Source organism: Manis pentadactyla, chromosome 15 (genome assembly GCF_030020395.1).
Source record: "Manis pentadactyla isolate mManPen7 chromosome 15, mManPen7.hap1, whole genome shotgun sequence".
Taxonomy (NCBI): domain Eukaryota; kingdom Metazoa; phylum Chordata; class Mammalia; order Pholidota; family Manidae; genus Manis; species Manis pentadactyla.
Genome location: NC_080033.1, coordinates 64,034,444 through 64,059,142, shown reverse-complemented (window position 1 = coordinate 64,059,142; position 24,699 = coordinate 64,034,444). Strand labels below are relative to the sequence as shown.

Here is a 24,699-nt window from a genome sequence, read left to right as displayed (position 1 = left end):
AACATGGAAAGTCCACTCTGTTATGGTTTCTGGGGGACCGGCTGTACAGGGAGATCACCAGACCAAGTTCTCTTCATCCGGACATCCCTCCTGCCTTGCCAATAACCCTCTCCCTGGGCCTCGGGGACAGGGACAGAGGTCCACCCGATACCACCACCAGACCCCCAATGTCAGACCCCCAAACCAGATTCCTTTATTCTATGACCCTTGTATGCAACAGCAGTGGTTACTTTTTGGAGAACAATCCTCTCTAAAAATATAATAACTGCATGAATAACAACCACCATGGCAGGTGCACACCTTCTACACATCAGACTCTGTGCTGGGCACCTTATTTAACCCTGCTTGCAGAGATGGCAGCCGTTAAGCCCATGCCACTATTTAAATTTAAATCAACTGAAACAAAATCAAATTAAAACTTCCGTTCCTCTGCTGTGCTAACCACGTTTCAAGCGCCCCACAGCCACATGTGGTTGGGGGGCTACCAACGTGGATTGCCAGATGAAAATCACAGCAGAAATTCTACACCCATCAACATAGACGTTACATCCATTATTGACAATCCTCCTGCCAACCTGTATTGCCGTTTTGGTTGAGGAAACAGGCTTAGAATGGCTAAGTGCCTTACTCAAGGTGGGAACGACCGTAGGAGAAGCAGGCAGGCCATATCCAGACGCGTTGAGGATCATTGGCTCAGGATGTTGGAAGATAAAGATTTGACTTGTGATACTTCTAAAGGCCAATCTGTGTTTGGGGAAAGGGTGATTTCTGAGGATTAGATGTTAAATTTGGTTAACTGGAATACTGGTGTCCTCTACTAAGAAAACATTTTTAAAGGCCTGTGACTTAGAAAAGCACCAGACCAAATACATTGTGTAAAATGTGCATTCTTCATTCAAACTGCCTCCTACTAAAATGCTTTCATGGAAGACATTTCGAGATATGACTATTATACAACCATCAAAAATACAAAAACTTTGTATTTACCTTTGCATTTTTTCCCAATCTAACCACAGTAGTGGGTCTCATCCAAAAGGGTTCATCTTTGGGGAAGTAAAGAATAAAATGCACTTCTAGCCAATGAGAGATTCTCTGGGAGAGGTTCATACCCATTAAAGGAAGAATTTAGAATATCACGTACAGATTCTCCGTGGAAACCCAGGAATCCCATCTGCTGATAAAACGCAGTAGTCACAAACCCATGTTTCCCACCTACTAACAAAATAACACAGTTTTCAAGTACTGAGCTTTCTGAATAATAAAAAACAAAATCACATCAAAAGAAAACAAATCATTTGCATCAAGACTTTCAGCCATACTTAACACACTATTGAAAAACCATCTTCTGGCCAGCCCTCTGAGACACCTTCAGAGAAACAGATGTAATCTAAATCTAATTGAAATGTGTTCAAGAGCCCTTTCCGACGGCTTTAATCGGCCCAATGATGTTATTATCAAGACCAGACTCATTAGAAGAGGCAAGAGGCTGAAGAAAACATGCACGTCCATAAAGCCACATGAAGGTGATTGCGGCGCTAGACGCCGCTCACTTACCATGGACTTGGTGAAAGGCCTGGCCAAGGTGAACAGCAGCGTGCACACCCACCAGCTGCGATGGATGTTGGAGTACATCATGTTCCCAGGATGCACTGCGTTAGACGTGACCCCACGTGGGGAGAGGCGGCGATGGAGCTCGTTGGAGAAGAGAATGTTGCAGAGTTTGGACCGGTTGTAAGCCAGCATGGCCCAGTAGTCGTTCTTAGATGGAGAAAGGAGGCTCAGGTCTAGTTTTCCCGAGGAATCGTTAATATCTGTAAATCTAAAAGAATAGGAAATAAGACATGAAGCAGCCAGCCTCTGACTTTCAATATAGCTTTTGATCTCTATTAGAAATCTGAGGAAACTACACAGAGACTACTGAAAACCCAATTACGCAAACATTGGAACAAAATCTCCTTACAAATAGGCTGTGGTGATTGACCAATGTACACCAACGGGATGCCAGGATAGACTTCATGAAGGCCCAAACTCTCCAACGGAGCAGTCTTAATGTGCTGAACTCCCCCTGCCTCTAACATACATTTTCCAAATCCTTCAACAGGAAGTTCAAGGACAATTAAATTAAATGGAAAAGCATCTTAAATAACGGGCTGCTGCTTTTGGAAGCAGAAAGTGCATTCCTAACCTTTGATGGGGCTTTCCTGGGTTATTTTAGCCAGCGCCTGAGTCCTGTGTATTTTCATGGGAGCGACCCAGTAAATATAAATGAGTTTTGCTGCCCCTGAGACTCTTTTTCCAGATTAAAAATTAATGATTATAAAGGGGTTATAACCTTGGTGAGGTGCCATCAATAGTCTTATACGTTTAAGAGATAAATGTAAACAAAGCCAAAATGAGTTCTGGCAGAGTCTACTGTTTTTAAGTGTACCCATGGCATGGATACACACAAATCAAAGTAAGTAGTTGATGCTTTATAATTGGGTCTGATGGAGTCGTTAAACACCAGCTGTTTGTTTCTTTCCTTCTTTCTTTCTTTCTTTTTTTTTTTAAGCAACAAAGTAGTGACTGCCCTAAAACAAAACAGAAGGGTCATAACAAAAGGAATTTTTTTATAAAAATTATTTTTTTTTATAAAAGAATGTTTTATCCTTTTATCATAACTAAAGGAGATGATGGTCTCATCTTTGTTAAGCGCCCCCTCACGGCTGCTTCCGCTGCAAGAACTCTGGGCACTTGGACTGAGTAAGGAAGCGTAATGAGAGTACTCTCGATTACTGCCACGGAAAACAGAAGGTGAGGGGAAAATCGTGGAATAATCTGGTTGCCTCTTAATAGGAGCAGCTCAGGCCGAGCTATGACCAAGGAAAGTATCACAGGGCCAACTGACGTTCACGTTTTAATGGAAATGAAATATTCCATGCTCCAGGACTCAGGCGGTGACATCCCATTTCCAGGGTTAAATGACATTGCTGCACTAAAGCCATCAACAAAGCCGATGGCCAGAAACATCATCAGGGTTGTGGCAACGAGTGAGACCTTGAAACTCATTGTTGGCTGCCTGTTTCCAAGTCCCCAAACCACAGGAAGAGCCCAGACTTTTGAGCTTAATTGTCTAAAGCAGCGGCACTTAGTGGGAAATTTGAAAATTTATGGGGGTCTTTCTTCTGGTTGTCATAATGACTGCTGGTGGGGGACCGGGCACAGGAGACGTACTGCAATGCAGACAGAGTCTTGCTCAACTAAGACTGCACTGCCAGACGTTCATGCAGATGAAAAGCCCGTGTATAATTATCTGAGCCTAGAGCCTAGCTGTGCTTTACACGTATGCACTGTTTTGACATCCATGGAATTTCCTGGAATGCAATGTAAAAACTGTGTAAATGAGGAATGAAAGCACTTCCAGATTTGGCTGGGTTTTGGGGGAGGTGAGGCTTCACCCAATGCTGCTGGTGGCATCTGGGTCTGCAATACCACATATCTGTTATCAGTCTGCACTTGCGAGGTATCCAGGGGAGGTGATGTACACACGGACATGCACGTCTGACTACTTATCTTTCCTGTAGTCCTGCCCGAGCATTAACGTGTTAAAATAAATGCTATTTTGCTTCATATTATTTTTTGTCCTTACATGACCGTTAAGCTAGCAGATTCAATAAAATGTATTTATTCAGGGAAGTTATATTATTTCTGAACTTTATTTTAATAAATTAATTAGGTGTTATAGATGAGTTGTTACAAAAAGGGGTTGTTGAGAACCCAACCACCCAAGGTAAGGGCCATGTCTTAGAAATTCTACCTACTCTGAGTAAAAAAAGCTTATCAAGGATTTAGACAATGTCTACAAGGTATGAGATAAATATATCAACCTTCAAACACTCTCCACTCTTCTTTCACCACCTATTGCTGGAAACCTTTCTTGGCATATTTGTTTAGTCCAACCCAGCTCAGGTGCCACTTCCTCCAGGAAGCCCTCCCTAACCCTTCCACTGCTTATTGTCACAGTGGTTTTTTAGGTGGCAATAGGGAGTAGATTGAAAGAAGCCATGCAAAGCAGACTGAAATACATGTTTCCATGGAAATTAAGTATCCACTCTCCAGGTCCCAGTCCAAGAAATTCTTAGTGTTCAATGACTCTGCCACCCCTCCAACATCAGTAACAAAGCAAGCCATGCCATCTTTAAATTTTTCTGAAATTGTGTCTCTGCCCTTACTATGCCAGCTGCAGGTCACTGTTCACCTGGTTCCAACCCTAGACTGTTCATTATTGGGAGGTGGACAATGAGCCGCTTGCATGTTGCCTATCACAGTGTCCAACACAGAGCAAGGAATAAATACAGGATTAGAGAACTGAAGTTCAATCATGGATTTAGAATTCCAAACTAAGGACTAAGTTTCCCTTATTACACACACACACACACAAAAAAAGAATTAGTCTCGAGTTTTAATCAAAAGGCAAAATGTATCACTGGATTCAGAGCCTCTGTGTTCTTCATTAATAATGTGGCACTTCCTAGAATGTTCAGAACAAGTCCTCTGCTTTGATTTTTAAGGACAACACAGAAGTATCTCGTGACTGGGGAACACTGGGTCAAACTCCTAGGAGGAGAAAAGGCATCTATGCTGAGTCCCAGATCTAGAAAAAAAGGCAAATAAAACCAAACCCACCATGATGAGAAACGAGACGCAACCAGTTTAAAGCAAGGTTTCAAGTTGAGAGACATGACTATGAAACATCAGGCCCGCCCTCTGCCAACGGCCTCCCCCAGGAGCAGACCCCTGAGCTCCTGCCCTGCTCATCTCCTAGGCACCAAACCCATTTTTAGGGGCTGACTAGCTTGTATTGACAGTCCTCCAGGAAGCAGGAAGGGTGGGCAAGCTTTCTGATGCCTCTGCACCAAGGCAGGCTTCCTGAAAAACGACCATGTTCACCTCTCAGCTGTAGAAGCGTAAAACAACTCTTAGGAGGCTGCCTTCTGTATTTCCAAGTTGAAAAGTTGACACAGCCAAACAATAACATCTTAACAGAATTATCTGCCTACCAGTGCACTAAAATGGTAACATTTACTCTCTGGACATTAACATTTGCTATTTGAGGGGACCTCTATCTTGTATTTCTATATATACTGCTCCATTTTTTTTTTTTTTTTCCCACTGAGGATTTCTGAACTACCAAACTAAAATAATTAGGCTGGATTCTATGTAGACAAAAGCAAGTATGTTCAAAGAATAGGACTGAATTTGTATCTGAAGTTCTGCGTGTGTGTGTGTGTGTGTGTGTGTGTGTGCACATGCACGTGTGTGAGGCAGCTTGGCATGCAATACAGCTGCAGCCATTTAGAGTTGTGCAACCAGCCCTCCACTCTTTTCATTCTACGTTAATTGTTATCTGAAGATTTATCACAGCAAGGAAGTCAAGTTCTCATTTTAATATGATGTATTTTAGGTATGCAGGAGCTCAATTCACCTGCTTCGACTCCAGATAAGTAACTAAAATACAGCGAAGACACAGGGAGGCTAATAAATATTTCGCCTGGGGGCAGTCTGGTATAATATTTTCTGCAAACATAGGACTTTATTCTTTTCCCCTAACAGGGGGTCTTGACTCCAATGAAGAGATTCCGCCAAAGTTTATGGAGGTAATTAGATATCAACACTTCCATTTTCCAGCATGGTTTAGAGCCCTGGGTCCTTGAGCAGTGAGGGAGAGCTTTCCCAGTACTGCACACCCAGTACTCACACTAGCTTTTGGGTGCCAGGGGAGGCAGTACAAGTGTAATCAACAAGCCAGCTTGCGGGAATTAACAGTTTGTAAAAATGCCCCTTAATATGTGCAAAGCACCATCAGAAAGCAGAAAACCAGTGCCAGTCACCAGACAGGAGTGGGCCTGATCACACATTTCAGGGAGGCCGTGTCTATAAACTACAATGGATCTAATTCGGGAGACCAAGGAAGGCCCTTCCTTGTGATCCATCTTTCAAATGAAATTAAGATTCAGATCTCCAAGGTAGGCACGAATTACACTGCAGTTAAGGAGAGAACAAAGACGACACATGAAAGAGCATTTGAGATACAGATTTACAAAGGGAAGCAAGCAGCTACAATTCAACAGTCTCCCATTAAATACCAGCTCATTTAAACATATCCCGGGGTGCCCTCCACATCTGGCAAACGACTGGGGCTGGCAGATTTATTTCTGGAGCTCGCGCTCCCGCGCCTGCCCCCACGGTAGCCTCTCTCACTCCAGCACAGGGCCACTCCACTTTCTTTCACAGACCTGGTATGATTTGCGAAGATAAGGATGTCCAGAGTTTGTTACCACCTAATTACTAGATGTTTCATGTCTTTTAACGCGGGGGAGGATTATTGCCAGCATTTTCCTTTCATTTCAACCATCATAAATTTAAAATGGTAAAAGTAAATCTATCTGCAATGTGTCACTTATACCATAAGCCCCTGTGTTTGGGAGCGATAAAGGGTTCAGGCTAACCCTTGGCTGGTCTCTCTTCCAAGTCCCAGGGGTTACATTTTATGGAAGCATGATTAAAAAAATAAGCTTCATTCTGGGTCACTAAAACATTTCAGGACTTAAGACGGAGAAGGGGAAAAAAATAGGCCCTTGCACATTATTTTTTTCCAGCTACTTTGCGAAGAGTGAAAGCTCCCAACCAGACCAGGAAAATCTCCCTAACATGTATTAAATCCAGCCTCACCCAGCAAGTCCTTTGTCTTCTCTGAGTACTTCTCTTTAGACAAATAGTTGTTTATCCAACTCTAGGAACAAAGATGCTGAAAATACGATGAAATTTTCAAATGTCTTTTTAGTCAATTGAATATTCTCCTAATGGCAATAGAAAAGAAGTGCCATCTGACGTTTTAATTGAAATTTTAACCAAAAGAGGCATGGCCAGATTTCTAATACGTTCTAACTACAGTACTTCCCTTTCCACAATTACACAGCTAATGTCTGCATTGAATTCCCTAATTTCTCATTATAAAACAATTGGATTTCATCTCACAGTCTTTAATTGCATTGTTTCTCCTGCTAGAATAACTTCACATTCTTCTTGGTGAGATGTTGAAGTAGTTGAATGACAAATCAATAAAGGTCAGGCCTTCAGATTTAATCAATTATTATTCCATCTCAAAGCAAAATCAATGAGGGGCTTGAAGTATATTTGTAAAAATAATCTACATAGCTGTAGACGAAACCCCCAAATCACCCCCCACAATCACAAAATGAAAAGGACCTCGAAAAATGAAGTTAAGCCAGGCTGAATGCACGCACACTTCTCAGAGTGATACTAATGAGAACCATTTTCAGAAAGAGAGCCCTGGGGGAGAATTAGCTGGTGCCAGGAAGGGGCCAAGTGAACAAAACATCACATTCCCACCCACCTATGGGACTCCGAGGAGACCACAACCACTCGGGCAGGAGCTGAGCGACACAGGACGTCCTGAAGGAGCTGGACGAGGTAGAAGTGCCCCAGGTGGTTCACCTGGAAGGTGGTCTCCAGGCCATCCTTGGTGAGGCCCCAGGGTACAGCAAAAGCTGCTGCGTTGCACACGAGCACATGGAGAGGCCTGAAAAATAAAATATCCAGCATTATGGAGACACAAACACTCTAAAATCAAGGAGAATCCATGCTCCCTTGGGAATAACTAATTCTTCGTATCTTCAAGGTTCCAGTCAGTTGGAAATGGGACACCCTAAAATGGCATATCTTAAACCATTTCTGCTGGAGACGGGCCAGGAGTTAGAGGGGGCTTCCTGGGATGCCGGACTTCCTGCGCTAACACCAGGATGGTACCAGGCAAACCGGACAAGCTGTTCAGCCTGGTTGGAACTCAGGTTCTAAAACCTAATTGAATCTGTGAGTCCTTATTCATTCAATTCTCAGCTTCTTCACCCGTACAATCTATATAAAGTACATATAAAGAATAATGGACAAAATATGCTGTAAACAGGTCAACACAGGATCTAGCACTTAGTAGGTGCTAAGTAAACAGCATATCAAGGAGCAAATGATCTATCTAAAGAGACAGGCACATATTGTTTGAATATCCTCCTTTTAAAGGCCAGAAAGGAGCCTGGAGAGAGGAGAGTGGAGATCTGTTATAATATTTTCTCTTCTTTTGTATGTATTAAATTGGCTTCATAATAAATTTTTTTAAAATAAAAGTAAGCCTTTCCTGTGAATCAAAATCTAAATCCTGATAAAGAAATTCTACTTGTGTGAAACCATCTTAAGGTTACTAATAAGAACTATAAAAAGAAATATTTTCAAGGCTTTCCACAGTGTTTGCAATTGCAACATAAAAGCAAAAAATCAAAACCTAAATATAAAGTTGGGAAATCAATATATGAATTTGAATATATGCATATGATAGAATACTATGCAGCCATTAAATGGATAACTCTTTTGACCCTATAAAACATTCATATTTTAACACAAAATATACAATATTGTACAATCACACACACAGTGTTAATGAAGGATGCACAAAAATGTTAACAGTAGTTATCTCTAGCGATGGGGGAATCCCAAGGTGTCTTAAATTGTTTTCTTTCTGAGTTTATCCATATTTTCTTCATTTTTCCCATAATCAACATGTGGTATTATAATCAGGAAGAATGCAATGAAATAAATGCTTTATAGAAAAAAAAGCATTTGGGGAATGTAGCTATCATATAAAACAAGAGAGAGTGGGGTTTATAGGAGCACTGGATTGAGATTCCAAAAATGTATCTTCTGTCCCAGTTTCAGACCAATCACTAAGGTCTTAGAGTTTCTGAAGCCTGCCTGTAAAATAAAGGGTTAAAAATTGATGGTGTTCAGTTTCCTCAGATTCCATGTCAATAGCTCATTGGTAATAGTTCCCATGTGATCTAGGGAGTGAAATTCTTCCTACACTTCTACTTTAAAAAAAAAATCCAATCTTCATTTCATAGAAACTTTTGACAGAGCCATTACTATTTGCAACAATCTGACTTTGTTCTCATCCTGATGGAAGATACAGCCAATGAGTCACAACCATTTTTTTAAGACAAATACTGTTATATAATAAAGGAAAGCATAAATAAAACTCTATGTAAAAACTAAAATAATCTATTATCTAAAGAGAGTAAAACAGAAACATAGGGCAAAAATGCAATGATATAAAAGTCCCATATTTTTACTATAAGAAGAGTTCTTACAAATAAATAAGAAAAATATATTCACATAATCTAACAGAAATACTGATTTTTTAAATTAAGGTATCATTGATACACAATCTTATGAAGGTTTCACATGAGCAACATTGTGGTTACAACATTCACCCATATTATCAAGTCCACCACACACACCCCATTTTGCAGTCACTGTCCATCAGCGTAGTAAGATGCTATAGAGTCATTAATTGTCTTCTCTGTGCTACACTGCCTTCCCTGTGACCCCCATACACACCATGTGTGCTAATCATAATGCCCCTTAATTCCCTTCTCCCTCCTTTCCCATCCCCTTCCCCTTGTTAACTGCTACTCTCTTCTTGGAATCTGTGAGTCTGCTGCTGTTTTGTTCTTACATTTTGCTTTATTGTTATACTCCACAAGTGAGTGAAATTACTGGGTACTTGTCTTTCTCCGCCTGGCTTATTTCACTGAGCATAATACCATCTAGCCCCATCCATGTTGTTGCAAATGGTAGGATTTGTTTTCTTCCTATGGCTGAATAGTATTCCATTGTGTATATGTACCACATCTTCTTTATCCATTCATCTACTAATGGACACTTAGGTTGCTTCCATATCTTGGCTATTGTAAAATAGTGCTGCGATAAACATAGGGGTGCATATGTCTTTTTGAATCAAGGATCTTGTTTTCTTTGGGTATATGGAATTCCTGGGTCAGATGGTATTTCTATTTTTAGTTTTTTGAGGAACTTCCATATTGCTCCCACCAACCAGTGTAGGAGGGTTTCCCTTTCTCCACATCCTCGCCAGCATTTGATGTTTCTTGTTTTTTGAATGTTGGCCATCCTAACTGGTGTGAGGTGATATGTAGTTTTAATTTACAAGAAATAATGACATGAAAAAAATTTATTTAAATGTGTTTATTTACTAGAGTACAAAATAGCCAGTACAAGATTCAATATGTTAGTCTCCATTAGCAGCAAAAATTAAAATAAGGAATTTCTTACCTATCAAATTAGTTGATTTATTTGTATTATGTTTTATTATCTCATGTAAATGTAAGAATATATAGTCCCACACCCTGAATATTAAATTGAAAATATGTATCATGAGAATTAGAAAGATTCACATTATTTGACCCAGTAATCCTTTTCTCAAGCATTGAGGTATATAGGGGAGCAGTATGGAGGAATTTTATCATTGATAATGTTTAGAATTGCCAGTACATGAAAATAAGAAGCAAGCTGACTTTCAGTCAACTTTATTGTTGGTTCTGAGTTCTCTACAAACAATGCCCCCACCTATTTTGCCTGCACCAGGCACAGACCACTACCAACAGCCACTCCCCACCCCCTGGAGATGCTTCTGTAGTGGGTTAAGTGGTGGACTTCAAAGAGACATGATGTCCACCAGGAACTGGAAATGTGACCTTATTTGGAAAAAGGGTCTTTACAAATATAATTAAGTGTAGGATCTTGAGATCATCCTGAATTAAGGTGGGACTAAGTCCAATGACAGGTGTCCTTACAGAAGAAGAGGAGGGCAGAAGACAGAGGAGGAGATGTGAAAGCAGTGGCAGAAATTAGAGAGAGGCATCTACAAGCCAAGGAAGGCCAAAGATCGCCCACCCGCACCGGAAGCTAGCAGAGAGACATAGTGCAATAGGTTCTCCTTTAGAGCCTCCAGAAGGACCCAACCCTGCTGACACCTTCATTTCAACTGTTGAACACCAGAACTGTGATTGAATGTCTATTATTGTAAGCTACCAAATTTATGGTAATTTGTAAAGGCAGCCCTAGGAAACTAATATAGTTTCCAAGATTCTTTCCTAAGAAAACACTCAAAATTTATATTAAAAAGTTCATGTATAGGGATAATAATTATACAAATGAGATGGAATGATAAAACTATATGAACTAGAAGCAACTTAAAAATCCAACAACAGAAGAATGGATAAATCAGAAATGATTAAGTCAGAGGTTCACAAATTTCTCAATTGAAAAAGCAGGGAATTACATTTTGTGTGTGTGATTCATATTCGTTACCCTCAAATAAATTTCTACATGCACAGTAAGCAAGACAGTAAATATGGAAAAGTGTTAGGTTTGGATGTGTAGGATACCATTAGATTACTTTTTTCTTTTCTATGTTTTGGGGATTTTTCCTAAATTTTCTGAACAAACATGAATTTCTTAAAGAATTCACTGAGATATAATTTACATACCACACAATCCGTTTGAAGTGTATAATTCAGTGGTTTTTGGTATATTCACAGTGTGCAATTATTATCACATTCTGATTTTACAACATTTTCATATCCCCAAAAAGAAACCCCCTATCCATTAATAATCACTAACTGCTCCCATCCTCAAAAAACAATCTATTTTCTATCCTATAGATTTCCCTACACTGGACATTTCATATGAATGAAATCATACAATATTGTAGTGACTGGCTTCTTTCATGTGGCATAATGTTTTCAAGGTTCATCCATGTTGTAGCATGCATCAGTACTTCATTGCTCCCTATGGCCAAAAAAAATTCTGTTGTATGAATATATAACATTTCACTTAACCATTTGCCAGTCAATGGACATTTGAGATTTTTCCGATTTTTGACTATTGTGAATATTGTTGCTATGAACATTCATTTACAAGTTATTGTGGAAACATGTTTTAATTTCTCTTGTGTGTATATACATATAGGAATGGAATTGTTGGGCCATGTGGTTAATGCTATGTTTAACTTTTTGAGGAACTGCCAGACTGTTTTCCAAAGAAGCTGCACCACTTTACATTTCCACCAGCAGTGTATGTGGGTTCTAATTTCTCCACATCCTTGCCACTAGTTGTCATCATCTGTTTATTTTTTACTTTAACCAACTTAGTATGAAGTGGTGCCTCACCGTGTTTATTTCCATTTCCTTAATGACCAATGATGTTGAGCATCTTTTTATGTATTTATTGGCAATTTGTGTCTCTCCTTTGGAGAAATGTCTATTCAGATGTTGTGCCAATTTTTAATTGAGATATTTGTCTCATCTTGAATTATAAAAAAATATATACTTTGGATACAAGTCATTATCAGATATAAAATTTGCAAATATGTATCTATGTAGGTTGTCTTTTTGCATCCCTGATGATGTCATGTGCAACACAACAGTTTTTTATTTTGATGAAATATAATTTATATACATTTCTCTTTTGTAACTTGTGCTTTTGGGGTTGTACGTAAAAAACAACTGCCTAACTCAACATCACAAAGATATACTTTTATCTTTTCTTCTAAGAGTTCTGTAGTTTTAGCTCTTACATTTAAGTCTGTGATTCACTGTGAGCTAATTTGCATGTATGGTGAATGCAAGCAATTGAACTTCTTTCTTTGGAATGTGAATATCCAATTGTTCTAGCATCATGTGTTGAAAAGACTATTCTTTCCACTACTGAATTGTCTTGACACTCTTGTTGAAAATTGACTGCCTGTAAAGGCTTATTTTTGGACTCTCAATTCTATTCTACTAATATTCTAGTAGTACACTGACTTTTTTACTAAAGTTTTGTAGTAAATTTTGAAATTGGGAAATGGGAGTCCTCCAACTTTGTTCTCCTTTTTCAAACTTGTGTAGGTCACTCACATGCAGGTATAAAACTTAGGATCAGCTTTTCAATTTCTGCAAAAAAGTCAATGGCAGTTTTGATAGGGTTTGTATTAAATCTGCAGATCAATTTTGGAAGTATTGTCCTCTTAATATTACATTTGTTGATCCATGAACATGGGGTGTCCTTATTTCATTTATCTTCTCTTTGATTTCTTTGAACAATATTTTATAGCTTTCCAACTACAAGTTTGTTATATTTATTCTTAAGTATTTTATTCTTTCTGAAGCTCTTGAGAAAAGAATTGATTTTTTAATTTGATTTGTGGATTGTTCATTACTAGTGTATAGAAATGCAATTGATTTTGCTTATTGATCTTTTATCCTGCAACCTTGCTGAACTCATCTATTAGTTTCCATAGTTTCTTAGTAGACTTCTTAGGATTTACTACATATAAGGCATTTCATCTGCAAATAAAAGTAGTTTAACTTCTTCCTTTTCAACTTGAATGTCTGGCTCTGTTTTTGTTTTTTTCATAATTGCTTTGGCTAGAATTTCCAGTACAATATTGAATGGAAATAGTAAGAGTTGATACCCTTGTGTTATTTCATGATCTTAACAGAAAAGCATTAAATCTTTTAGCATTACATATGAGGTTACCTATGGATTTTTTTGGATATACCTTTGTCAGGCTGAGGAAATGTCCTTCTAATCCAAGTTTGCTGAGTGTTTTTATCATGGAAGGGTATGTTTTTCTCTGTGTACTGACTTTATTCTACTGATACAGTGCATTGCACTGATTTACTTTCAAATGTTAAACCAACCTTGAATTCCTTGCATAAATCTCATGTAGACATGGTATATAATCCTTTTTATATACTGCTGTATTTGGTCTACTAGTATTTAGTTGAAGATTTTTGCATCTATATTCATCAGTGATAATGGCCTACACTCTTATTTTATTGTAATGTCTTTGTCGGGTTTTGGAATTAGGGTATTGGCCTCACAGAGTGAGCTGAAAAGTAGTCCTCCTTTCTATTTTTTTGGAAGAGCTTGCAAAGAATTTTTTAAAATGTTTGTCAGGAAACATGAATTAATTTTAGAACTAGAAAAAAAAAATTATTAAACCACTGTTTTTTAAAAAGCATTCATGCAAATTTCATTACAATTGGTCAATTTAGCTCTTGATAAATTTTCTTATTCATTCTGTTGTCTGATCTATTTCTAACCTAAAACCTAAAAGTGGTGATTGGTTGGGTCAGCTTTGTTTAATTGAGATTACCTGCTTTCCACATTTGGTACCCACCAGAGCTGTCGATGCTCAGCCTCCCAAGAATCCAGTTACTCTCTGAAGAGGTGCGCAAAAAATGCTTTGAAGCACCTGGTCTACCTACAACATCCACCAGACCCTATTTAAAATCAAAGTAGAACCTGTTCATTTGTAACCAGGAATAATCCATGTATTGTAGTAAGGCAGGGCCATTGGAAAAAAACCTTAGAGGAAAAAGGGAAAAATGGGCCAAGTAAATATATGACTTACATGTGAGTTTTTCAAGATGCATCTCAAATATTTGTTTCAGTTTTTCAGAGTTACTGACACTTTTTTTCCTGTCTTTCTTTTTTTTGGCGGGGTGGGTGGGGGGGGTGCAGGGGGAGGTGGGGCTGGGGGCAGGTGGTGCTTTTAAACATGGATTTGCACTTATCAAGAACTTACTGTTCATAAGAGCCCCAGGTGATATGTATTATTATCACCATTTTATAGGCAGGAAAACAATAGAAATAAATTTCCTTTTGTCAGTATCAGAAACAGCTAAAATAAATATAGAAGTAAATAAATGAATAAGAACAAAATGTAATAAAATAAAAAGCTGATCTGATTTCAAGGCTACTGAACAATAGCTTCTTCCTTAGATAAAATTCCTTGAACAGATAGAGCCAAGCACTGAGAGAAATTCTAGCTTAATCATGTTATCATACTTACCTGACTTGTGGCCAGTTAGTTAACTCTGAAAACCTGTTTCCTCCGCCTGTGACCTTAGAACAGCAGCATACACCCCTCCCAAGGTTGTGATGAGCAAAGTCTCAGTATCTTGCAAGGCATCTGTCAGGTTAACTCAGTGTTACTTTCTTTGCCTCTATACCCTTCCCTTTTATCCTCAGGAGAAACTATTCTTCAAAGTTGATTTCTCCAATGTTTCCCTTCCCTTAAGATAGGCGTGGGCATTTGGAACCTCGACTCCTTACCTCTCAATAACAACACCGCCTCCTCTAGTTACTTTAATCCTTGGCTGCACGGTTTTCTCAAGGAAATGCAAACCACATCAAACAAAGAAACTTGCTACTAAAGACCTCAGCCTGGAGGCATGAAGCCACAAAGGACAGGGGAAACCCTTTTCTCATTCACCAAATGTTAATACCCTTCATTAATGTTAATTGCACAGCACCAGAGGCAAAATATGTACCCTGTACCTAAAACTTTCACCTCCATTAATTAAAAACAGGCTTATGGAATATGAAACTATAAAGCACTGGACTTTTTTTTTAATTGTAAAGACACTTAATTGGCAAATACAGAAGGAAAATAATTCCTTTAGTCTCACTTTAATGAGGTTTTTATTATTCAAATGGCATATTTTGCTCAGTTTTGACTAAAAGCCACCGCAATTCAAAAGGCTCTAAGATGATGAATATTTATTTACATAATATCAAAAGGAAAGTTCAAACTATAAACATAGATTGGAAACAAAAATAGTAACATTCTAATTCCAAAGCTGACTCTGTTAGTCGCACCTCGCGACTGATGTTTTTCTTAGGTGGATTCTGGTCTGAGGGGTGAGTGAGGACAGGAAAGGTTGTCTCTGGTGTCTAGGACTGGAGACTCTAACAGAGGGTGTGATTCTAACACCAGGCACTCTCTGTGCCTTCCTGGGATGATGTTTGGAAAGCATCAATCCATCCACTAGAGCTAACAGCCCGTTCCTTTGGACCAGAGAATAATTGCTCAATGGTAAGGAAGGGGTCAGGGACCTAGTTATTTACCAGCAAGTAGTGTTGCTTGTCATGCACAGGAGTGACAATGGACCAAGCGTTCTAGCCATCGTAGCCTTAACTGATACTTCATACTGGAATGAATACTGGAGGCTGATCATAAACAGAAGGGGTTCCTGGTTCAAAGGGTGTCACCTCACCAACTGGCTTTTAGATAGCTGATCTCTAAATTTTCTTCCTGCTCCTCCCACCCCTTGTTTTCAGGTATGTTACCACATAACATTCTCTTAGATTCAGGCCTACAACCCGTCAAGCGTCCCATCCATTGACAATTTCCTCTGTGGCCTTTTCAATCTCTTCTTCTCCAATGGTTCCTTTGTGCTTCCTATCAGGCTAATCAGACTTTTCTGACCATCAGTTAGGAGAAAATCAGGCAAGAAGGAAAGAAAGCAGAGAAAAGAAAGTGGAAAAAAAGAAGACAGGAGAGAAAGGACTGGAAAGAAAAAGAAAAATGTCTGCTTGACGTGGGTGCTCTTTAAAACTGCACAAGACTCTCTTGTCCCATTCACAGACTTATAGTTTTGAAATATCCATCTCCATTCCTCTCTTCCCTTGTCCCAAACTCACTTTTTATCACCAAGCCAATTGAACTTTTTGCTTTCTTTGTCCATCATCTCTCGCAGCTGTCTGGAGAGCAACAGCTTCCCAGGAACCAGACTCGCCAACCTCTCTCTGCTGAGACCAAACTCCCCTGTCTCAATGGGCCAAGCTCCCCACTGCCTCCTGGCCCCCTCTCCTATCTCAGCTTCTGTGGAAGGACCTCCTCCCAAAGCCACCATCGCTTCGCCTTCTGTCTCCTCCAGCCCTCCCTCTTCTGCCCAGAGTTTCATTTTCAACCCCCTTTGATTCTGCCTCAAAACTCTTCCATGTAATTTCACCCAGCCAGGAACTCCAAACAGCACATCTGCAAAGATGAACTTCACACCCACCACTCCAGTCCCTACATCCCTCAAGGTCCAGAATCTCCTTCCTTCCCACCACGCCTCCAAACTCTTCATCTTCTTTCCTCAAGTCTTCCCTCCTCCCTGCTGTCCTTATTTCTGCAAAGGGCGATGCTCTCTAACCGGTCACCCAATTATAAACAGTTAGGAAACATGTACTATCCCACCTTCTCCCATGGTCTCAGTGACTGGTCAATGCCAACACCTCCAGGCCCTTCGGGGACTATTAATATTTTGTCTAGTCCCCTACATTTCCGATGGAATGAGCATTATGACATTCTGTCTAGGTCTCATTTCCAGGTCCAATGCACTCATTCCCACCTGCCAAGAGCAAGGACTTCCCCGGAAAACTGTCCTTGACGGGTGGGAGCCATCACATGGAAAGTCACCCAGATGCTCTCCTAAGAAAGAGGACCAACTCTGGAATAATGCCTTCTCCAGAGCTCCCTGTGGGGTCAGGCTGAAGCTCGTCTCCAGGGGGACACAGCCTGCTTCCCTCCCTTCCTCCGAGAGCACTGCCCAATAAACTATCCAAACGACATCCCGTTCCAGGCTGATTTCTAGGGACCTCAAGCTAAGACAGCCGCCGTGATCCCATCATGTTTCTGGTTCTGCAGCCTTAGTTCTGATCACTCCCATAACCCACACCTGGTCTTGCTTCCTCTGCTTCTCTTTCTTGACCCATCATGAATACTGACATCAAATTAAACACATGCTAAAAATCTAACAGAAAAATTAATGAAGACATTCAAAACATTTATAAAACTAGATTACAGATCACCAATGTAAGATTTAACATGTCAAACTCTACTAGTAGCAAAAACTAAAATATTTTTCTACCTAGCAATTTATAATATACTTACAATATAACTTATTTATAATATTTATTTATAATAGCATTATATTATTATGTTGTATGAAGCTGGACAGGTGTTGTTTTAAGCCAATATTTTTGTAGTAACTTATTAAAACAGCAAGAGAAAACTAATAGACTGAGTAATAAATGTTTGTTGCTTTAAGTCACTAAGTTTTGGGGGTAATGAAACAGTGACAGATAATAAATACATGTACCACACTATGTGCAAGAAAAAAAACTCAAAAAGCTACATATGGAATATTTCTATTTACATAGAATTCTGGAAAAGGGATAGAAAAAGATCAATGGTTGCCAGGGGCTGCACATAAGGGTGGGAATTACTACAAAGGCACACAGGGGAAGTTTGGAGGAAGTTCTCTATCTTTATAGTGGTGACTCCATGGCTGCGTGTTACAACTCATAGAACTGTACAATTAAAAGGGTGAATTTTATTGCATGTAAAATAAATCTTCATAACAAAATGGAGAAAACCAACAGTGCTGCGTGTGCTTCTAAGGTCACAGCTCACATCCCTGGGATGCAGGATGTGTGTGCTTGTGCACAGACTACACCCAGCGGGACTGCAGCAATTGGGCCCACGCGCCTCTGCAGCTCTGGAGCAACCTGCAGAGCACCGAACATCCGACCGTTGTGACTAACACAAAACTGGAGGGTCTAACTGAAGTCAAGTAAAATACGCATGGACTCTTTACAAAATGCACCTGGCTCTGAGCTCCAGGAGATAGTTGTGGAGAAAAATTTTTTTTAATCTAAAACATTAATAAAATAAAATACAGTAAAATCTACTTGCAGAGAGAACAGGTGAACGCCACAGTGTAGAGACTAGAGATCCATTGGCCGTGTCTACAGCACTGATGCTGACTGTCCTCTCTCCTCTCAAGAGCCACCTCAAACCCCAAATAGCCTATGGAACCTTTCTGGACCACCCCAACCAAAAGAATGGCCCCCTCATTTGAGTTTGTATAACGTGTAGTAACTGCGTAGTTCTGTAGGCAATCATTGATGCTAGTCTTGGTGAAAACTCCCTCAGTATCCAGACCAGTCACAAAAATCCTATGTTACATGACTTTGTATCCTACTTGTAACTGCAGCAGAAGGCGTATGGTCCCACGATTTTGCTGTCACTTGAAATTAAGCGAAGACTTTGCTCATGGCGAATGTTCAATAAATGCCTGTTTATTTGAACACAGAGGCATAGAAAATAAGAGTTGAGGGAGGCCTATACTTTTAATGCTTAGAGTGTTCATATGACTTGAGCCTGAGGAAACATGGCTGGTGGTTCTTGGTATGTTGACACCCTACGGTGATCATCATAGCAATGCACAAGGCAGGCAACATCATCACCGTTTTACAGATGAGAAAATTAAGGTTCAAAAATGTGTCTTGCCCAGGCACAGTCACAGGGGGGCCATCAGGTGAGAAACTGGGGATCAACAGAGGTAAGGCTTAGAACCTCATCCCCCCTGTTTTGAGAGAAATCTTCTGCATCCGTGGATGTTTTGTTGCCCTTGTCTAGCTTGGATTAACACATAGTCTACAGGCACACACCTGATCATCTACATTTGCTTTCTTACAGCACTAAACTATGTTTTCTACCTTTATCTTGCATCTACCTACCACTTCAGCATTTTATTAAAAATAATAATAATAATAAAGTAGGAAATGTGGGATCCACATATAAATCAAGTATAAAAATCAAACGAATATTCATATTTGACCTGATTGTTTATAGTTCAAAACCAAAAGTTACTGTGACGACTGCCCTTGTACTGTTCACCATGTAAGAACTTATTCACTAGGTAAGAATTTGTTCACCATGTAAGAACTTATTCACTATGTAAGAATTTGTACACCATGTAAGAACTTGTTCGCTGTGCTTCAGAAGATCCGAGACTGATGAGAATTAGGCTTGGGGTGGATTAATGATTGTGCATTGATTCCCCTGTACAGAATTTTATTGTTGTTAACTGTTAACAACCATTTGATCAATAAATATGAGACATGCCCTCTCAAAAAGAAAAAAAAAATGTGTCTTGCCAACTAGTGGCAGAAACCAGAGTTCAAATCTAAGATTGAAACCTCTTCTCAGCCATGAGAACACACAGGCTTTCAAACACAAGCGTAGGAGCGTTTATTACTAGAAGGCCGTCCAACATAGAGAGCGGGCTATCTGGGTGGCGGCCCCCAGAGTTGCTCAGCGCGTACCCTGTGTGGGCACAAGCAGTGGTGCCGTGACGGGATGTCAAGAAATCAGACTAGCATGAAATGCTTGTGCTTCCGCCTGTCTCCAAACTGGCTCCATCCATGGCAGTGATTAGAGTGGAGACTTCTGGGCAGTAGAGAAATTAACGGCACTTTTACCGCATGGCTTTCTGATCCCTGCCCAAATGCCGACACACGGTGCTTTCTTGCCCTCCCTGAGTTGCCCACTTAGATGGATCTAACAGGACCTTCCCGTCTGTCCCAGATGCCTGTCCTACACGTCACAACCCTCATCATCTCCCAAGGGTGACTCAGAGGGCACCTCCTTCTTCAAAGAACCCTTGCTCTACTTCTAGAAGACAACAACATGCCCCTCTTTTGAAGTTCCTAAACACTTTCCCTAGACCTTTCACAAGGTTGACAGTCGTGGGATTGACAGAAAGACAGACACAATGCAAGGACACAAGTTCCTTCCACCTACGACCACCAAACGGCTACATGGGGCAGAAGACCCAGCTGTTTCTCAAGTTCCCTGACCATCAAGTCCCCACCGAGGCACCAAGCTACTAGTGACACTGACCCCACGAGGGCCAGGACCCCGTGCGTTTCCTCCACACACATCCACTGCCATTATTCTGAAGGTGCCTCAGTGACGGGCAGAGACCCAACCCTGCCTAGCCCATCCCAAGTGCTTGTTGCAGAGGAACATCAGCCCTGGCATACGGCATCTGCTACAAGGTTTGGCCCTCGGTTCTGTCTGAGGAGTGCCGGTTCCTACACTACTTAACACTGCCTACTACATGCCACAATGTATACATACAAACGTCATTTCTGTCCGTAGCCAACATCAATGTCCATGAGAAAAGAAGTCTGTTTGCCCCAGGTCCTCCATGGAGTAACCCTTTTATACACACCTGGATGGATACATCTGAATCGATGTAATTTTCCCCGGGACATTTGGTCTATAGGCCATTACATAGCCATGTTTTGCGAGGCATAAGAGGGGAGAAAAGTGGACTTGGTTCTAGCTGATCAATGAAGACAGAGCCATTTACGCTTTGGAGACCAGCCCAGCCCATTATGACTCAAGCTACCAAAGGATCAGGTGCATGACTTCAAACCTGAGGGCTGAGAAGGGGGCTTTAAAAGTCTGCGAGGAGCAGGAGCAACCATCACGGGCTTCAATGATGGGAAGTTGAATCATAACATATGCCCCCCACCCCCCGAAAAATGAGACCAACTTTGATAAACTCCCTGAGGAATGTCAACACCATTAGGGCTTTGGGGGATTCCATTTTCAGACACAGTAAAAGACTGAGCTAAGTGGAAGGATACATAAAGGGAAATACTTTTCAATTCCTTCTTGAAGTAGAAGGCCACACCATGTGGGGCATTTCTCAAGTGAGTCACAAGAATTCATACTATTTAGATGCACTGTGAAATTCAATAGAAAGGGCCTAAGGACCCTAAAATCCCAAAAGCAACCGTTTTTCAGTCTTCCCCACTGTTCAGCTATCTTTCAGTCCCAGAAAAGGAAGAGGAAAAACATTATTATAGAATTCCAAGGTGGAGCCCTGCATAAACAACTAGGGCTGGTTCATTTTGGACTCATGGATGGCAGAATAAAACTGAACATAGTAATTCTTTCTACAGCTACCTCAAGCCCAGGGAGGGTTCTCTACACTCAGCAATCCACCAAAATGCAGCGTGCATGGCACTAGTAAAATTGAAGATGACTTTGTGTGACATATAAGCAAACTTTTAAAAAATGCTTAATAATGGGAGAATACTAGAAAAACATACATAACTGCCTCTCAAACTCACAATAATCAAAGGGAATGTAACACCCCCCTTGTTTGCAAGTTTTGAGAATTAGAGGAAAATGTAAAATGCCTAGCACTGGTCTTGACAGAAATGGTACCTCAAAGAGGCCATTCTCCTTCCTCAACTGCCTGTTTCCTAAACCTTGGCTACACTTCAGGTACATGACATCCATCAATAATTCAGAGATATAAAATATGTATATAACTGTCTCCCACATTTATAAAATACTTGTATATGGTTTCCCCTGTCCTTATTCAATTTCTATGGGAGATAAGATTTTCCATAAGTATGCAAGGAAGTAAAGCAAATAAAACAAGAGAAATCTGAACACATACAATCAACATCAGCTTAGGTGGTCAGTGACCATCCAGCTGTGCATCTAAATTTTAAAGGACTCACATATTTCGAGGATTTGAGGCACACCATCAAGTATTAAAATAGTTGTTAACCCAGAGTGGATTCTGCTGTTCAGGTAACCTAACCACACTTCTTTTCTGTTGTTAAGTTGGAATAGAGAAAATAATCTGAACCCATCAACAGGAAGAGCACAGAGCACCGGCTGTATGCTCTGGAGACCACCAGGAATTTTTCATTTCATGCACCATTTACAACTTCTTATAGTGAATTCCAGAACATCAGTACATATGCTTACCAGAAAATGGAAACATTCTTGTTTTTCTTATTTCCTTAAATTTTTGCCTCATGCCCATTATCTTGATTATATTTTTCCCATCCCATCATATGCCATCCTGGCAACAAAGTCTCAACTTCACTGATTCTAAATGGGGGGCAAATGTAAAATAGGAATACACCCACATCTTTTTCCAAAAGGGCTGAGGAAAAGGCACCAATTTGATAATCATGCCCTAACAGCACTTAATCCAATCGCTATGATCGGTCAGATGCAAGCCTGACCCTGTTACAAGTCCAGTGTTACAGTCCTGGGAGTTTCCAATTCTCTTCTGCCCCCCCTGCATTTAGCACTTTATTGCCCTGTGTTCTGGCTTCCTGGGAATATTTAATAAAATGGACAATCAATGATAAGCAATGGGAGGGTGGGGAAGGGAAGGATAAATAAATTCAGCTACACTCATAAGCTGGTTACTTCACTTGAGCATAGCTCCCACAGAGGGAGAAAATGCAAATGAACCGAAGTCTCTGTTGGCGAACTCCCATTTGTTAATCTGACAAATGAATCGTGGTCAAGTCCAAAGGAAATTCACTTGTGATATGAAGAAGTCTTGGGAGGCCAAATTGGAGTTTAATAAACTCCACAAGGGAACTCAGGGAATGTGAATATTATTCATATAAATGAGAAAGTAGGGAAGAAGCTGGTGGATGGGGAGGCTTGGGGCTGGCGTCATTTAGAGAAGAGGAAATTGGTTATTTCCCCATGACCCTCAGATATCTTTCTCCTACACAAAACGAAGTCAGAACAATGGGCTGGAAACACTTAAAGGGCTGAATCTGTCTCTGAGGCCACCCCTGTGCTCCCACACTTAGCATGATGCCTGACATACAATAGAAACTCATGGAATCACTGAATCCCTGAAAATTAAGGTACCACTTGTGAAAGCTCTCTGCCTCTTTGCTCACACCTATCAAGTTCATGGTCATTTATGTTTCAAATCACTGCTTGGACACAGTCAGTACTTTTTTTTAACTCATAGAGTTAGCACCATCCACAATGCATTCATGTGCTAATATGCCTGATTTTTGTCAAATCTGTAGTTATTTTTTTTAAAAATACACCAGAAACCAACTCCTCTGTATTTCTCCACTTGTCCTTTGCAAAAACATGTGGTAAGTGGGGTTGCTGCTCTGGTTTTGTCATTTGTCTAATTAATATGTGTTAAAGCAAACAGAATACTTAACCCATGTCCATCTTACAAATAAATGGTGATAGGCAAACTTTGGGAAACTACCCTGTGGCTCACAGAGCTCATGTAGTTAGGCTGCCCAGCAGTGGGGGCAATGAAATGAATGGTCTACACGGCCTTACAAAACACGGCCATTACTAAGCACCCAGAATTATCCAGGAAACTTGAGCAAAGGACCAGAGCTGGCAGTAAATTACTTGTCTATGCCTACTAAGATCACATTTAACCTTGCAACTTCTCTTTCTGGCCATGATTTCCTCATTAGAGGGCCCTTATAACCACACCAAGTGGCGTCTAGTACAAGACCTTGCACATAGGGGATTCTTGGCATTTGTTGACAACATTAAAATTATATCACTTGAGCTCAGCATCCTCTCTAAGTAAAATGCATCCCTCCATGTATTTTACTCAGTTAATAAGTGGGGAAAATAGAGGCAATGAAGAAATAACTAGCCTTGCTGGCAATGTATTAGCATTGCTCCAAATTACAATTATATACTGTGGGCATAAAGCAATATTAAGCACTATAAGCCATTATTCATGAACTGCAATACCACAGATGCATAAATATTGCTGAAAAAAATCATAGGAACACTCATTTTTTATATATTTACCGAATAGCTCTAAATACCAGACTGGTATGGTTTCATTACCATTATGCAAAGAGAGCTTATTTACAACATACAGTTACAGTGAAGGGAGGGTATTTTAATACGGGTGGCAGAGGTGAACTTACATGGACAATAGGAAAAAAAATTAGTTGGGGAATGTGCTTAGGAGCATGGTCAAGTCACTCGAACAATAAAACATCTCATGCATTTTGTACATTTCTTGCCAATGAGAACTTTTTCCTCTTTTGCCTAGAGATATATGGAGCGGTAATAGAGTTCAGAAAGCCCCTGACAGCTGTGTGCTGCCAGTCAGACCTGAAAGATTCCATGTTATGATAAAAATTAATGTACTCTGACATCCTCTGGGACTCCCTGGGCCCTGGGAATAGCTAATGAAGAAATACAACCTCTCCAGAGAACAGCCCACAGCTCCGGAGATGAGGATTAATTCAGATGTGGTAGCAGTGTGGCCCTTCTGTCATCAGCTGTACAGCAACAGGACCCCAGTGCCAACGGGAGTCAGCACTGATTGGCTAGAATTATTTCCT

General features: G+C 40.3%; 1 protein-coding gene across 1 annotated transcript in view; it reads right to left on the bottom strand.

Annotated features, from left to right (window-relative positions):
• Window positions 1–24,699, bottom strand: part of WWOX (WW domain containing oxidoreductase) — a 312,554-nt gene that overhangs the window by 34,933 nt on the left and 252,922 nt on the right. The window contains exons 7-8 of the mRNA XM_036909332.2: window positions 7,397–7,582; window positions 1,555–1,819 (exon numbers count right to left, since the gene is read on the bottom strand). Of these exons, the coding sequence (XP_036765227.2) occupies window positions 1,555–1,819; window positions 7,397–7,582 (451 nt within the window). The remainder of the gene's footprint in view (window positions 1–1,554; window positions 1,820–7,396; window positions 7,583–24,699) is intronic.